Genomic DNA, 17,572 nt, shown 5'->3' with positions numbered 1-17,572 from the left:
GAATGCAATATGTATATAAATCTGATATGCTATTCATCACAAAAATTTCTTACCTTTTGTCATGCCATTCATCAAAGGATCTGGACAATATCTTGGTACAGGAGGTGGTTGGTCACTCACCACTTGGCCATTGTACCACATTGTTGAATTATTGGATACAGGCACATTTGGCATCAGTTCCGGTAGTTGAGGATTGCCAATTGGAGTGCTTGGAGTGCTTCTGTTTTCTGGAGGCTACAAAATTAATTTTGAAATTAATTTTTAATTTTAAACAATCTCAAAAGCAAAATACACAATCAATTTAAGATATATACTGAATGTAAATGAAGAGAATTCTATTAAACTATAGATACAATATACAGCTAAATATTTCATGAAATTAGTAAATTTATACGAAAAGACATTGCACTATTATTCATAAAAATGTTACAATAATATTATAAAGCAATCAAAACTGCTACTGAAATAAAATTATGATAAATGAAAAAAAAATACTAATTACCAATTCCATAAGAATTGTCATTAAATCACTTCAGCCTGTGATTTATGAAATAGTAGTAAAGAATTTCTTCAAAATTTTCTATCATTGTACAGACAGAGTCATATGCTAATGACTCTTAGTATCAAAAACAAATTAATACAGCAAATAAATATACATTCTTTTATTCTACATTTGGAAGCAAATAAGTAAATTTAATATTAATTAATAACTAAAAGGAAACTGCATTAAAATAATTAATCAAAAAGTTTAAATATAATTGTTTATGAAGCCAAATGTTATTTTTTAATGTCTTTGCAGGCAAATATTAAAAGTCAGAAAGAAAAATGTATGTCTAAAATTTTGCAATACTGAAATTTTCTTTCCATGATCCTACATGGTATTACAGTTTAAGAAGTAGAAGTAACAAAGAAAAATTAATCATAGTATATTGCTTCTCTTTTTACCTTGCTTTTATCAATGGAATCTGTTTCCGTTCTCTGCTCATCATCAAGTTTTGGATGCAAATATTGCTCTGCATCCATCACCACTCCAGGAACGTCTGCTGTCATACCAATAGATTTGATGAGTTCTCGAATATCATGAGCAGAATAAGATGGCAATTGCAATAATTTATCGCCCTTGACGACTAGAAATCGGCCAGGATCTCTCGCCATTTTAGAAAACTGATCAGCCAATTCTTTGAAAGTAGGACGAGACTCAGCATCAAGCATCCAACCTGTAAATGCAATAAAATATACAAAATATAATTTCTTATTTATAAAAACACGTTTTACACAGTTTTTAAATAAAATTAAACAATGCAAAGCTATAAACTTAAGCTAAGCGTAGTTTAGAAACTTAAGATATCGAAGATAAATTGTATTATATTCAATCCCATTTCAACTGCATAAAGTCCTAAATATTACACTAAAATGTACAAAATTGCAAATAACTAACATTACATATGCATTACTATGTACAATATTATTATTACAAAAAGTACAATATTAATAATAAGAATTATTATATGCAAATATTTATACATCAAAATTATTAAGTTCCTGTAAATGAATAAGAACTTACATTTTATCATCAGCATATAGACATCAATGGTACAGATAGAGGGCTGTGGTAATCGTTCACCCTTTTCTAAAAGATCAGGAACTTCACGAGCTGGTGTGTTTTCATATGGCCGGGCACCATATGTCAGCAGCTCCCATACAGTAACACCTGTTATAAAGAAAAAATTTTAAGTTTAAATATCACAGAAATATATATATTTATGTTTACATAAAACAGAGTGTCTATATGTGTGCCTTCCTAAAACAACAGATCATACACAATAGATACAAATCTATAATGCTTGTCTTATCTTTATGAAAGCAAATATTCTTTTTGAAACAAGGGGAAAAGTATGGTAATATGAAATATCAAAACTAATTAAATTTTAATTAATTTGAAATTGCACAAAAATATTAAACTTTTGGGCAGTTCTTCATTAACAACTTTTGAAACAATTTTGCGTGAGAACAATCTTTATATCACCTTAAAATGAACTTCAATAATATTAGTTAGTTTATGCTCCGTAGAAAATTTTATTGAAATCCTACAAATTCTTAAGTGCTATAAACTACTAGTAAATACTCAAAGGCTTTTAAAAAGAAATACTCTCCTTATATAGTTTTTAATTTTTAATTAGGCTGGATGAAAAAAAAATGTCATACATAAAGGTCAAAATTCCATCTCTTTTTCCATTGATTAATTTTAGATACACATGAATTTTATAATATCAAAGTGCCCCCCCCAAGCCAATTGGTACATTTGAAATTACATAAAATTCAATTTAGTTTTCTTTTTCAACATTTTACTTGGATTGTAGAAATCATTTTTATGAATTTTCAATTTAATCCCTTTTTCCCCCCTTCAAAAATAATGATTTATTTAATTCAATATCTTCCATTTGAAAACATTTTGTAGCATGATTCAAAACAAATTTCAAATATGATGACTTCTTAAAAACATAACAAAATAACATTGTAAGTTCAAATGTATTCAAACAAATAATGCATTAATTTTCTTATTTTATCATCTTTAATTATTTTTCCATCAGAAGAGGTAAACCAATTTGAACAGATGCAGCCAGTAAGTAAACAAAAGATGCAAAAACTGAAAAAAATAATTTTCAAAAACTCACCAAACGCCCAGACATCACTCTTGTGAGTGAATACTCTGTGCTGAATGCATTCCAAGGCTAACCACTTAATTGGCATCTATTGGAAAGAAAAATATCCATTTAGATTCAAATTTCATTTCATTTGAATGTAACCTTAAATGAATAAATTAAAATGAGATTCAGTTGATTTTTTTAAAAAATAAAAGTGGTCGTAAGAGTTAAAAGGCACGATTCACTCAAAACTATGAGGCATTGTTTGAACTAAAAGCTTATTAAAAAAAAAAAAAAAAAAAATGAAAGAAACTAAGAGCATTTCAAAATACCTTTCCACCCTCTGCTTTATATTCTTCTTCATTGGTATCCAAAAATTTTGCAAGACCAAAATCAGTTATCTTAATGCAACCTGGAGTTTGCACTAAAAATAAGAAAGATTCAAAATTAATATTAAAATTACCATAAATTATTTCTAAGTCTATTAATTTTAGAAGAACACAAAAAAGGAAACTTACATAAAACATTTCTCAAAGCCAAGTCCCTATGCACCATTCGTAGCTCTTCCAAATATGCCATACCCTGTAGAAAGATAAATTTTGTTTTAATAACAAATAATGAAAACTGAGCACGCAAAAAAAAGTTGAATAATCACAAAAACATCTGTGAGTGAGACACAGCAATAAATAAATAAATAAGTAAATAAATAAAAAAGACAGTAAAAAAAAATTATGTTCCACAGATTGTAAGTAAAATTAAGTTTTAAAATAAATTTTCTATAATAAAAAAATGTTAAATATTTTAGTTTAAGAACAAAGAACATTGGATGAATTAAATCTAAAATTAGGTGTCTAAAAAATAATTTTATTGTGGAACAGAATGTAAAAAACTCAAACTTACCCGAGCTATCTGAGCACACCAACTCAGGAGAGGTTTTGAGCCAATTTTATCCTTGTTGGAACGTACATAATCTAGTAGGCAACCTAATGGCATCAACTGGGTGACAAGCATAAGCTGAGAAGCCATACAAACAGCCAACAATTTTAGAAGATTTGGATGATCCACACTAGCCATAAAATATGCCTCCTAAAAAAAAGAAAAAAGAATTAAATGACTAAAATTTATCTCGACAAAGTAAATTTTTAAAACAATCATAATTTGTAACCAATAATTTTTGGTACAGTATGGTTAGGCCAGGCTTTCATCTCGTGAAACTCGCAGATAGTAATATAGTTTGAAATATGAATATTAGAAATATTTTAAGCTACAATCCCTTTCTTCTACAATTATCAATAAAATCTTGTGACTAATAATAATAATAATAACAAATAATACATCACTTTAAAATAAAGCATGATCATTTTGGGAATGGATCAAACAATTTTAAAATGTAATCAGATCACACCAATGTTGTTACCATCTCTCTTAAATTCCTCTTCAATACAAACAGAGATATAATTATAAATAGTACATTTTAATATAGAAAAGATCAGCTTAGATAGCTGATCTTTGACAGAATCCAGTTTTAAGCCTGTAACTTCTTTTTCATAACTAATTAACTAAACTAATGCAATTCATTAAGAAATATTAAGCTTTGGCTTCCTAATTCCATTAAAATTTCAATATCAGCAGTAACTATGTTGCAAAATTTCATTTTATTATTGTGAAACAAATTGATGTTGCTGCAAGTTGTTTTAATCACACAATATTAAACAATACAGACTAGAAATAAACAAAATTCCATTTTTGAATCTGTATATTTAAGAATCAAATCTCATAAGTTGCTTTAAAAATCTAAACACTATTATTAAAGTTAAAATGTTGTTTTCTTTAAATAGGTGCAAATAAGATAATACACTCAATTTCATGTTACCTCTAAGATTTCCTTGTTATTATTAGGACAGGTACCATCACGAAGAACTTTGATAGCAACTGGAATTTTCACATTTTCACCTTCAGGCACCCAAACACCCTAAACAAAAGAAGAAGAAAAATAGATTAATTTATGGAACAATCAAATTTAATAATTATTTCTCCAATATGCCATTATGAAAAAGTAGATACACTTTTAAAAATTTAAAGAAATTTGTGAAATCCGATGGAGATTGTTTAGAAAATGCTTTTATGATTAAGAATTTTCAAAGATCAATTAAATAATAAAAAAAAACACAGTTAAAAAATTATTAAAGTGTATAAAATGGTACTAGATGAAAACAATAATGAAAACTATCATACCTTATACACGGTCCCAAAAGCTCCATAACCTAGAATGCCTCCTTTTCTCAGTTCAGCTTCTTTCACAATTCTAAGCTTAGCCAAGTTTGGCTTGACATTGGTCGGTTTCAAGGGCTCGTTATCTTCAAACCCAGTCATGCGCTGAAATAAAAATCCATAATAAAAATTTTGGAACTGAAATTTAATTCTAATTATTTTAAACAATTTATTTTATTACTGAAACCAATTTCAGAATTTGAAATATAATTACGTCACATAAAAGAGATGAAATATTTAATGGAAAAAAAACCCATTAAATTCATAAAAATAATTTTTTTATTATTAATTAAACAGAAATATGGTGCTTGAATTTGTTGTTAAAAAGCCAGATCATCAGTTAGATTTAAAGTAATTATTCAAATAATATAAAGAAGATATTTCAAACTAAATCAGAAAAAGATAAGTGTAAGAAGATAAAATATATTTAACAAGTATTTTATATGCAAAAAAATTTTTTTCATAAAAACAAGAAAAATTACTATCTCAAAAATGTTTCCATTTATTTCACAAAAATTAATAGTTTAAGGGTGATAGCTATTCCATTAGAGAATAAATCAAAACCTGACAATGTTAGAAATAATCTAGAACATTAATATAATACACATGCATACAAACATATTTTCAAATCTTCTAAATCAGGTAGAGAGTATAATATCCTAAGTTAAAAAATTATGTTTTATTGCATCACTTCATAGAACTACTCTCTTATTAGAACATTTTTAAAAATAATTTCTATGCTTTTGAGCAAGGAGTTAAGTTCCAGGAACAGCTGCAGTTCTATGTTTCTTTATTTGCAATACGATTAGCAAGACCAAAACTTGCATCTCTTTTTTAAACTTTATACAGTCCAAAAATTTAAATTCTTTGAGTGATCTTCCCCAATCAAAATTATTAATTACAAGCAAATAAAATCAAATTGATAATAAACACTAATTAATTAAAGAAATGATGGATTAACAAATATGTATATACTTAATGATATAAATTTAGTGCATTATTAATTTGTATATTGAACATGTTGTCATTAAATGGGCATACAATAAATGATGATTAATAAGAGTAGATTAGTTGCTGATGTCATTTGACAGTATATGACCAGAAAAAATAAAAACTATTTGAAATTGTAAAATTAAAAGCTATCGGAGAATGAGTTTATATTGCATAAATCTTTAAATCTTAAATTTGAGAAAAAAATCCAGTAATTACACACCTTTTATTAGCTTGATAATAATATCCAGAATTTAATAAAAGTTTGTGCCTCCATCAGAAATAAAATTAATAATTTGGCATTGCTTTTGTTTTACTTACCATAGTCATCATCATGGTGTTTTCTTTCGTTTTCACTCTTTGTATCCACTGATAACCAAAAACAACAGCAAATACAGTGAGCAATAAAATACAGCCGACAATTCCTCCCAAAATTGCAGGTAAATGTTCCTCTTCACTGTAATGAATACAAAAGAAAATTACATTATTTCTTAGATTGTATTCTAAAATTTTTATTGAATATCATGCCTATTTTATAAAAATGCATTTTTTTTATTTGAAAGCATACAAACTTCTTTGAATGAAACATATCATAATTATTCAAACACAGATATTTGGAACATTCAAATAACTTATTAAATTAAATTAATAAGTGATATTAATAATAATTTAATTAAATAAGAGATAATTAATTAAAAGAGATGTTACATGTATCTAAAATGAAGAGTCATTTTTATATAAATGGCTTAACACATTAATTTTTAAATTTCTCTGTCAAAAGGCATCCTTACATACATATAACAAATACTTAATATGTTATATATATATATTATGTGGCTTTAAATTATTATTATTATATTCTATATAAAAACATTTTTTTATTTCAAAATTAATGTTATTTTCTACTCAAAAAAGTTTACTTACATCCCATGGTATGCAATGGCAATTGGATCTACATCAGAACAATATGGGTCTTCCATGTTATCATCAAACACTTTATAAGGTTTATCAGCTGGACATGAAGCAGTACAATTGAACTAAAATTAAAATTATTTTCATGTAAATAAAATAATAGAACCGTACTGTCATGGCATTGTAATATTTATGGTATTTAAAATAATAATATAATAATAATTAATGGAATAAATAATGGAATAATAATAATTATATGGAAAGGAAAACACTGTCCATACAAAATATACAAAAATATAAGAATAAGCAAAAATTTATTTCACACGAATTTTCAAAGCAGTCATTTATGTGATACTATTTAGCTCTGACTAATAAGGTTTCAAAGAATATGAGGAGAGAATTTTTGATAAGAAATCAAAACTTTATCATTTAAACCCACTTTCCTATTAATATTTCCTTAGAAATAAATTTTGCATGTTGAAGTTAATCATGGAGATAAAAATTCTTTTAGCTTCACTAAATCAGAAGCCAAATGTATATAATACAGAAAAGCCAAGGTATTGTTCAGTTTAACAGTCTATAGTAATTATGTAATAAAAGTTTAAATTACAATTTTGTATCACAAGTTTTGTTCTAAAAATTTACAATTACACATATCTATTAAAACTTTGATATGCAAAATACATTATAAAATAAAATGTCTGTAATCTTAACTTTGACATCAGATCTAAATCATAAAATATGTTAAGTGCATTCAAACAATATTGCCTCTACTTTACAAATATTTGACAGCAGATTTTAGAAAATTTAAAATTGTTTATAAGAAATTAACACTATTTTTAGATGAACGTATCAAATTATACAATTCTAAACTAACATCTTCCAGCACAATACTAATTCTTTTTCAAGTTATAATTAATATCTTGTAACTGAACAATATACATTATTTTATTTTCATTAGCCTTTCTTTTTTTTATAATTGGTCTCAAAATAACAAATACATGATTTCATTGTAAATATTTAAAAGTTGTTTAAATTTTTATGGAAATTCAACATACCAAAGTTCTATTTGATGATAAATATACCCTGTAATTTCTGCATGCTTGACATTCAGTACTAGTAGGTCCAGTGCATCCCCTACATTCCTCAGCACATTTCACACAATGGAAGTTGGTATTATCTGGATAGTGATCTCGAGGACAACTATCTTCACACTGCTCTCCAGCACTGTATTTAAGACAATCACATACAGTAATATGAATTCCATAGGCTGTGCAGTTTTTACATCGATGATGACATTTGCGACACACCTAGTGAAAAAACATATACATTCATCGAATTTAAGATTTCTAATTTATTTTACACATTTCAAAAATGGTGCAGTTCTTTTAAATTTTAAATCTGCATTAAAATAAAATGAATATATATTTAAATCAGAATTCATAAATATAAAACAACTAAATAATTCTCACCGATTTTCCAGTTAAAGATTTCATGATGCCTTCTTCATGAGGTCCACTATATTCTTGATAATAACCATCAGGACATGGTTCTTCAGCTTTTAGACATTGCTCCTATAATTTTAAATAGTAAAAAGCCGATATAGTTATAGTTAAAAATATTCAATAAATCACTAATTGCTCCTCTAAACAAGAAAACATAAAACTGCATATTTTACTTATGATTATTAGCATCCACAGTTATTCCACAAACATTCTAATAATTAAAGATAGTACTTACAACAATATTTGGATCGTATGCACTGACAATTGCTTTGTCACATGATTTACATCCACCAGGTCCAACTGTATTTCTTGGACCAGTACATCTGAAAAATAACATCAATGAATGTATAGTCATAAAAATAATAAAGCAGCAATAGTGTATAAGACTGTTTTTTAAATGAGAAAATATGTTTTATTTTTGTAATAAACTGATATTTTAAAAATATTTTCTAATTTTAATAATTATTAAGTCTTTTGGATAATTATATATATCTGTCAATGATTTTTTTTCTGCTTTTTTTAACATAAAAATTAAATAACAATTTTTTTTTAAAAAAACCTTACCCATTTGCACAATTTTCATGGCAAGGCATGCATTCTCTGTTCTCATTATATTTGCTCACTGGACATTGAGAAACACAATAAGGACCATCACGAGCATTTCTACATTGTGTACAATTACTTGGTCCCTGTGAAGAAAATTATATATTAAAAACAATTCAAGTGTTAAAATAAACAAGTTAATTTATTAAGAATAGCAAATTAATGTTTAGAGAAGAAATGCATTTGAGTATGTCGACAATATTCAGTGAAATACACTTACAGGACCTAGGCACTCTCCCAAGCATTCTTCATCACAATATTCACAAATTTTATTTCCAGCATCATAAATCCTGTAGAGAGAAAAGATATAAAATTTAAAACAGATTGCTTACAGATAGAATAAGCATTATATGCTTATATTTCAGTTAAATTTAATTATTTTTAATCTACTTATAATAACTTCATCTTTACAATTAAATTACAGCAATTATAACATTTTAAAAATTAAACATTGCATCCTTATTAGTTAGATGCAAGCATATATTTCTTCTATGACCTTAAAAAATTAATTTCAAAGATAAAGTCGTTTTTTATAGATCAAGAAATGATAATTTAAAATTAAAAATATAAAAATTGATTTTTTTAATTATAAAAATCCTTATTAGAGTGAAAATATTTTGAAGTATATTGGTATTATAAAAATATAATACTGTAATACAAAAGTTAATATTGCACTTAAAGAATATCAGAATATTAAAAATAGATGCATAGAAAAAAAAATTATATTCATACCCTCTAGTAGTATTGCAACCAGAGACACATGTATCTTTTAATTTGTATGATTTACAAGAAAGACATTGATCTGGTCCTGAGCTCCAACAACCTTCACTTGAGCATTGTTCATCACATACTAGTCCTTGTTTTCCTAATAAGACAATTAATAAAAATTTATTATAAATAAATATTCAGCTAATTGATTAGAATATGCATAAGACTGAAATATATAAATTCATAGACTGTAATAAATATCGATTGAGATATTTCAAAACACTGAATGAATTTAACAGAGGATTAAGCTTAAAAATTCTAAAATGAAAGCTAATTAAAAACAGTTATAATTTTTTGAATTTTTCATCTTACAGAAAATTTACTACAGTAAAGTTATAACAACAAAGAGTAGCTAATGCTAAGAAAAGAAATTATGAAAAATAAGAAAAAGAAAATACTTTTTTCTTATAAACTAATGACTTATTTAAATTATAATTTTAAAAAAAAACCTTTCAATATATCAATTTCCTTTAAAAAATCATGAATTTTTACCAACATTTTTTCCCAGACATTATGGCAGATACTTTTATCATCAATGCATAGTTAAATTAACTAAGCAAATTTTCTTCACACTTATTCATAATATAAATTCGATAAAACATAAATATAAATAATGATAAATATAAAAATTCAAAGCATAAACTTAATATACAAAATAGAATAAAATTTTCAAGCTGTTAAAATACAAAATAAAAGCATTAAACCCTCAAAACTTACTGCAATGTTCAATCACTGCATTACGCTGTAGTAAAACACTTCCAGTGCTTGATCTCATTAATACTGGCCACTGAATCTCACTAGCAAAACACAGCTCGGAATTTTCTAAAATTGCTACGCTGCCTGATCGTACTTTCCTTAGAGAGCGCAAATTTAAACTTTGCAGTGAAGTTTTGACTATATACAAAGCAGCATTAAACCTATAAAGATGGGGAGATGGATTAGAGTTACACAAAAATGATACAATAACGACTTAAAAACAAAGACTGAATATATAATGTTAAAAAAGAGAGAGAGGCTTAAGTGAATGAACAAAATATATACATACTCTGTCAGTTGACGACCATCAATAATTTCAAGATTTCTAAAAAAAGACAAATTTCGAAAATCTGGATGTGTAGCTTGAATGTTCACAAAGCCAGTCACTTCTTTTAAAGTTGAGAAAACTTCCAGTTCATTTGGATGCATTTTTGGATATCTCAAACCAAAAGTAAAGCTGTAAAATAAATGTCATTAGTACAAAAAAAAGATGTATTTAAAATATATTTTCACAAAATCTTGGAAAAACACAATCGGAGTATAATATCAATGATTTTATACTCCGATTGTGGCAAATCCAACTGCTGTCATAAAATTAAAATGCATGTTTAAGAACAAAAATTATTAAATATTATTTACATTGAGTTCAAAAAGTTGTCTTTTTTTAATTCTGTTTCATAAAAAATTACTTTAAGATCTCAGTTGAGCATTTATACATAATATACTGAATCACACTTTTTAGCAAGTGTCTGGAATTAAGCAAATTGTTATATGAGTTTATATAAATAGTTTTAATTAATAAATTTTGACAAAGATTATATTAAGATTGATTTAAAAAATATTTGGCTTTGAAAGTTTAAAGAAGTAAGGTGGCCTGGAAGTTCACATTGTTTATATAGCCGTAATTCTTAATCCATCCCTGCATGAAATAAGAATCAGCAAAGTTTCAGTCACAATTAAGCACAATTCTTACTTTGGGTAAACATCTTGAAATCCATCGAACGTTTGATCTAAGATTGTCAAAGATCCTTCGATGACAGTGCAACCACGAAATGTATCAATGTTCCCAGAGTGGACAACTCTTACACCTTGGCAATCTAGAAAAAAATAGATTTAATTAAAAAGTTTTTTCTAAAGATGACAAAGGGATACAAAAAAATATTAAGAATATGTAAAATACAAACAAGGGGATTTTCTGTTTTTTTTTTAAAAGAACAATTATAACAACTCACTTTTAGGACATGGGCCATCACAAGAAACACATTCACCATCAATTGCTTTCTTTGTATCTGGGCAAGACCTCACACATGCACCACTGTCACGTAATAGATGTTCTAGAAAGAATTGTTTGAATTAGGGTCAAGTAATATATATATATATATATATATATATACACAATGCTATTTCACATCTATACTCCTATTTTAAACATTTTTCTGTTGCTTGCAATACTTTTCATTAATCCATCTAGACTGAGTTTCAATGAAAATTATGCAAGTGGCTTCCAAAGATTTATATTTCCATTGCTTTATACTACTATTCCTTGGACTTTGAATAATATAAAAATGTGATCATATTGTAACAAGAATAACTCAGACAAACACGTTATATCTAAATTAAAAGAAAACTTGCATAAATGCCTTTTTAATATTCAAAATTGTAACTTAAAAACCAAAACCTTTCTAATATAAAATAATAATTTAATATAGTATTTGCTAACATTTTAATTGTGATATCATATCAATTTAACTTTTTTGAGATAATGAAATGACTAATTTATGGAATATAATGGATTAAAGGAAATTAATTTCACAATATAATACCTTCATTTTACATCTTTAAACATAGAATGTGACCAAATAATGAAAGGAAAATTAAAAGATATAAATTGTTGATATAGTACAGTGTAACAAATCTGGATAAAATGGAAAAGATTTCATTCTAAATGAAAAATGTTCCGATGCAAATACAGTAAACTCCCAAGTATCCGCATTGCGACTATCCGGCCTAGTTTTCTTTTATCGTAATTAAATGAGGGAAGCAAAACATTGCAGAAGCAGTAATCTATTAAGGACTTTTTCAAAAACTAAAAATTATAGGTACTTTTATAAACTAAAACTATAAAAATTATCTTTGAGTTACCATTTCATATCTGTGTAATCATTTACCCATGAAAACTAAAATCAGTTTCAGTCAATTTTCTTAAGAACTAGCTTTACAATTTACTTTAAAATTTTGTTTATATTTTCAGCATCTAAGTTAAGCATTACTGAATTTGTGTTAAAATGTATTTATATCCTTTAACCTACTTTTTCTTCAATAAATTATTGAAACATGTAGTGCAATATATAAAATACTAGTACAGAGTTTTCTATATTAGCTCAACATGCTACTGGCAACTGCTTCTGTGATTCATCAGGCCACGGCCACATTTACATTCTACATGACTTGGGATAAATGGAGGGCTTAGTACTCAATAAGAAGTGAGAAAATGTATATAACATAATACATTTCGTATAAAAACTTTGTCTTCTGGTATTAGTAGGTAAAAAAAAAAAAAAAGTCCATAGAACTCTAGCCTATCCGGCTTTTTTGTTACCCAGCCTGTCTTCCGTCACATTAGGTCGGATACTCGGCAGTACATAAGATGAATATCATATTTATGTACTATAATTTTGTTCATATATATGATATTCATCTAGCGATTAATAAAGATTTAAATTATCAATATGATCAATACTTATAAGAAAATATAGCAATATATCATGACACATATTATAAAAATTATTTATATTATTGCCCTATATACAAAATCATTGAGTGAAATAATATACCAGGGCAATTCTTTACACAAGTGGCTCCATATGCATATTTTCCTTCAGGATTGCTTTCCCAAGAATATGTAGCAGGATTGTATCTTCTCATTGGTGGACATTCTTGCTTGCAAACTCCATTATCATCAAAATTTTTACATGCCTATAAAAATTAATATTGCTTAGATACAAACTATAACATTTAAAAATACTATTTAAATTTCATAATTATTAGCAAATATAAAACATAATGCTTGTAATCTTTAAGGAAAAATAAATTAATCCTCTAATATTTATATCAAATATATATTAATTAAAAATTACATTCATCTAATGTTAACAATTGATTTATGAATTTTTTAAAAACTTTCTAATTAAAAGAGACATTTTGTTTGGGACATATATTATTACTTAAATACATATAACAATATAAAAGAGAATTTATATACTTAAGAATATGCAAAATGAATTTCTTTTTTCAAATGAGTTGCTACTTTGACTTGATTAGAGATTTAAATATTATAATTTCAGTGATTTAAATGCACAAATCATAAATGTCATTTAACTTGAAAAGGTCCAATTTTTTAGTACAAATAAAATTAGTTTGATATTATCAATAATATTGTATTTAAGCTAACCAACAGGATATAAGCAATATAACACAATTAAAAATTATTAGTTAGTAGAAATTTTAAAAATAATTTTATATTTTAAACTTGGTACCCACATTTAATTAATTTGGTTTTAAAAGATTGGGCTTTCATAGTTGAAAATAAAAATTTTCATTAAAACAAAAATGAATAAAAACAAATTACAAAATGAAAATAATAATAGATAAAATTTTTAATGATGTTTCTTTTTTATTTTATTTAATTTTGTTTCATTCTCATTCAGTCCATATTGAATGTGAACGTAAAACTTGATTATAATCTTACCAAACAGTCACTTTGGGTTGGCCCCGAACATCCTCCAGCACAAAAGAGATGACAACACTCTCTGGGATTTGGTCCAAAGCACCTTCCTTGATGGCACTGGGGTGAGCAGTTGATTTTAGAAAATTTTTGGCAGCTAAGCTCACCTGGTCCCCAACAACCAGCAACACAACTCTTATGGCAAGGCGGACCTAATTGAAAATGCAAGCATGAATATAAGATTATTTCACATAAAATTTTTATCAGGACATAAAAATTTCAAAGTTTTTGAACTATATCACAATTATATGAAATTGTTCTTTAACATTTGAAACAGCACATTCTTAATATAAATTATTTTTAAACTCAAAAGATTAAAGCTTTGAAAACACATACATAAAACAAATGATTAGAGAAAAGCAAAGCAATGATGCAATTGAAATTTTTAAAACATGACCTTACTAATTATATTATATTATATATATATATATATATATATAGTAAGGTCATGTTTTATATATATAATACTATCATGTCTTTCAAAATTCATTTTTATAGATTTGTATGGAAAGTGAATATTAAAAATATTACAAGTTTTATAAAAAAATATCTCTTTAGAAGGGATGAGGAGAGAATCCGTAAAGCATCTCTTATAATTTAAAGAATTAAATAACAATACTAAAAATAATTCCTTTTCATTAATGATTAATTTTTAACTATTTTATTATATATCATGTATATTTGGAGCCACATGAAACTTTTTATAAATAAAAAAGAACACAAGTAAGAAAGAGTCTGTTTGAAAGTTAAAAATCATTTCCTATATTTTACATGTATATGAAATAAATCAAAGCCTTTTAAATTTTTTAAAGGATTAATCTATTATGCAACTAATGAAAATGCACTGAATAATTTTATTAAAAGAGATTTGATAAAAATTTTAATGCATAGCATTTAAAAATAATACTTTTTTATTAAAAAATTATTTACTCACATCTTCTTTCTGGCAGCGTGGAATTAAAAACAATAATAGGCTTCATCAAATAACCAGCTAATATTTCCTCCCAGTTGATTGTATTAATATAACACAAATTATCATTGTCAATAAAGCCAACTCCTCCAGCAAGTATATCTATAGAAAGAATTTAAATGATACAATTATTATGAATATTATATGAGCAAATCTTCATTTTTACTATATGAACAAAGTTTTAAAAAAAAAATTATTATAAGGTGCTTGCATGTATTTTAATTAGCGACATCCATTCATAAAATGTGAAGTACCTATATAAACGACAATAGCTTTGGGCTTTACCAATTTACTATTACTGTTACTATCATTTTGAAAGTGTGCCATTTAGTATTATTGAGTTATTCAGTGTATAAAGACCTAAATCATGGAACGCTCCAAATTGCATTTTTAACATTCATTCTTTTTTTTTTAAATTTATTTGAAGAAATCCGTTGCTGCAGCCCATCACACACCCGCTCCATCATTTCAAAGTGTTGGTTTTGATTTTAATGTTTTATGAGTGTTGATTTCGATGTTAATAACAAAAAATGGCCTGGAGGACCAAAAAAAATTCAAAGATAATGAATTGAAGACTTATTTGGCGGAAATCAGAAAAAGTTGTAGAAAATGATGGAAAATATTTTAATTGGTATATATTGTCAAAGCTTCGTTTTTAAACATTTAAAATTAAAGCGAAGATAAAATTCTATAGAGTGTGAATATTTATGTAATTAAAGAAACTAGATTCAAGCATCTATATTCATTTGGAAAATATTTTTTTAGTAAAATTAGTATGAAAGTACAATTCCAACAATAATGTTTCTTAAATAATAAGAAGCTAAAGACACTGCAATAAAAAAAGTATGCAATATAACACTTTGTAAAAAAAGATGCTCTAAATCATACACACACGATTTTTTAATCCATCATAATATTTACAGGGATATATAAAAGGTATAAGCTATATAAGCTTTAATATTTTACTACACATTTAATAATCAGTAATAATTACTTTATTCTTAATTTGAAGGTAATTAAATGAAAATATTTGAAATGTCTTTAATATTCTCATTCAATACATGCAAAAACAATCTTTAATCAATTAAAAATTATTTAATTGATTGCCATGAAACCTTAACTAGGAACCTAATTGAGTTTCAGAGTATTTGATAAAGAAAATCTATTCAATAGTTTGTATTTCTATAGCACTTATAAAATTTTATTTATATAGAGTTTTTAAAAATATATGGTATACAAATGAAATCTTACCACGCAGAGCTGGCAATTCCAGCACTTCTATTGTGTTTCGAGCGACAAGCAGAGAATATTCCTCTGACTCAGCAGTGAGCTGAAACAGATTACGACCACGAATGATCATCAGATTAGGAAGCACGATGTGGCGAATATTTACATGAGAAATGAGAACATATCCGGTCACTTCTCGGATTTCTTTTAGGAAACTTAAATCCATGTTGCTATCCTGTAAAAAAAATAAAATATCATAAATAAGTATTTCAAAAACAGTTCAATGAAAATAATTCTAAATCCAACAAAAATGACAAATGACTGATGAAATGAGTGGAAGAAAAAAATGAACTTACTAGTAACCAAACAAGCTCCAGATTTCCATCTACATATGTACAATTGATATATCTGTCTCTAAGGTTTTGATAATGATGATCTCGATTGGCAGGTACAGACATGCGCCCGGATGTACCAATGCATACTATAAATAAAACAATTTATTTTATATTTTAACATCATCAAATTAAGAAAATCAAAACAAATACTTTGAAAATATAAAAATTGTTTTTCATAAGTAGCATTTCATCATTTTTCGCTCAAAACTTTTGCTTTTGAGTTAACTACTGATATAAAACTTCAAATCTAAATTGTGAAAACCATTAGAGAAAGAAACATTACTCAGTTTCAAATAAATAAATAATAATAACAAAGAGTATAATTTCATTTTCTAGGAGGCATTTCTTTTTAAATATTACTTAAGAAAAAGTGACCAGAATCAATTTCCATGGCAAGATATCAGAAAAGAATTTTATGCCTGTGCCACTGGGATTGTAAGGCTGATCATTTTAGGATTTTGACTATTTATAAAATGACTACACTCATAATTAGGAAAAATCTTATTAATATGAAAATATCATATAGTGGTTTGTTGCATTATAAACAAACAATTTAAAATCTGGGAAGAAAAATAGTTGATACTGCTAGAATTTTTTTTTTTTTTTTTTTTTTTTTTTAATCTGGACAATAATATGAATTTTTACTAAGACTAAATTAATTATATTCATCTCGCATTTTCTTTTAACTTTCTATCACCCCCTATCTTAAAAAAATTAGTTAAATGAAGGGAACATAATTTCAACAA

The 17,572-nt window shown here is 26.1% G+C and overlaps 1 protein-coding gene across 4 annotated transcripts in view; it reads right to left on the bottom strand.

Annotated features, from left to right (window-relative positions):
* The window catches only part of LOC129974995 (epidermal growth factor receptor-like), an 87,007-nt gene that overhangs the window by 4,794 nt on the left and 64,641 nt on the right, over positions 1 to 17,572 (bottom strand). For all 4 annotated transcript variants that reach the window (XM_056087845.1, XM_056087846.1, XM_056087847.1 and 1 more), the window contains exons 3-28: positions 16,788 to 16,912; positions 16,456 to 16,666; positions 15,169 to 15,306; positions 14,199 to 14,386; positions 13,285 to 13,426; positions 11,683 to 11,784; positions 11,424 to 11,547; positions 10,740 to 10,907; positions 10,412 to 10,611; positions 9,659 to 9,791; positions 9,147 to 9,216; positions 8,888 to 9,012; positions 8,559 to 8,646; positions 8,291 to 8,392; positions 7,877 to 8,128; positions 6,831 to 6,943; positions 6,228 to 6,363; positions 4,881 to 5,021; positions 4,519 to 4,617; positions 3,546 to 3,731; positions 3,164 to 3,227; positions 2,978 to 3,069; positions 2,676 to 2,751; positions 1,565 to 1,711; positions 946 to 1,217; positions 54 to 234 (exon numbers count right to left, since the gene is read on the bottom strand). In XM_056087845.1, coding sequence (XP_055943820.1) covers positions 54 to 234; positions 946 to 1,217; positions 1,565 to 1,711; positions 2,676 to 2,751; positions 2,978 to 3,069; positions 3,164 to 3,227; positions 3,546 to 3,731; positions 4,519 to 4,617; positions 4,881 to 5,021; positions 6,228 to 6,363; positions 6,831 to 6,943; positions 7,877 to 8,128; positions 8,291 to 8,392; positions 8,559 to 8,646; positions 8,888 to 9,012; positions 9,147 to 9,216; positions 9,659 to 9,791; positions 10,412 to 10,611; positions 10,740 to 10,907; positions 11,424 to 11,547; positions 11,683 to 11,784; positions 13,285 to 13,426; positions 14,199 to 14,386; positions 15,169 to 15,306; positions 16,456 to 16,666; positions 16,788 to 16,912 — 3,675 coding nt within the window. The remainder of the gene's footprint in view (positions 1 to 53; positions 235 to 945; positions 1,218 to 1,564; positions 1,712 to 2,675; positions 2,752 to 2,977; positions 3,070 to 3,163; positions 3,228 to 3,545; positions 3,732 to 4,518; positions 4,618 to 4,880; positions 5,022 to 6,227; positions 6,364 to 6,830; positions 6,944 to 7,876; positions 8,129 to 8,290; positions 8,393 to 8,558; positions 8,647 to 8,887; positions 9,013 to 9,146; positions 9,217 to 9,658; positions 9,792 to 10,411; positions 10,612 to 10,739; positions 10,908 to 11,423; positions 11,548 to 11,682; positions 11,785 to 13,284; positions 13,427 to 14,198; positions 14,387 to 15,168; positions 15,307 to 16,455; positions 16,667 to 16,787; positions 16,913 to 17,572) is intronic.

This window comes from Argiope bruennichi, chromosome 7, assembly GCF_947563725.1.
Source record: "Argiope bruennichi chromosome 7, qqArgBrue1.1, whole genome shotgun sequence".
NCBI lineage: Eukaryota > Metazoa > Arthropoda > Arachnida > Araneae > Araneidae > Argiope > Argiope bruennichi.
The sequence above is the reverse complement of the archived record's forward strand: the minus strand, read 5'-3'. Positions and strand labels throughout refer to the sequence as shown.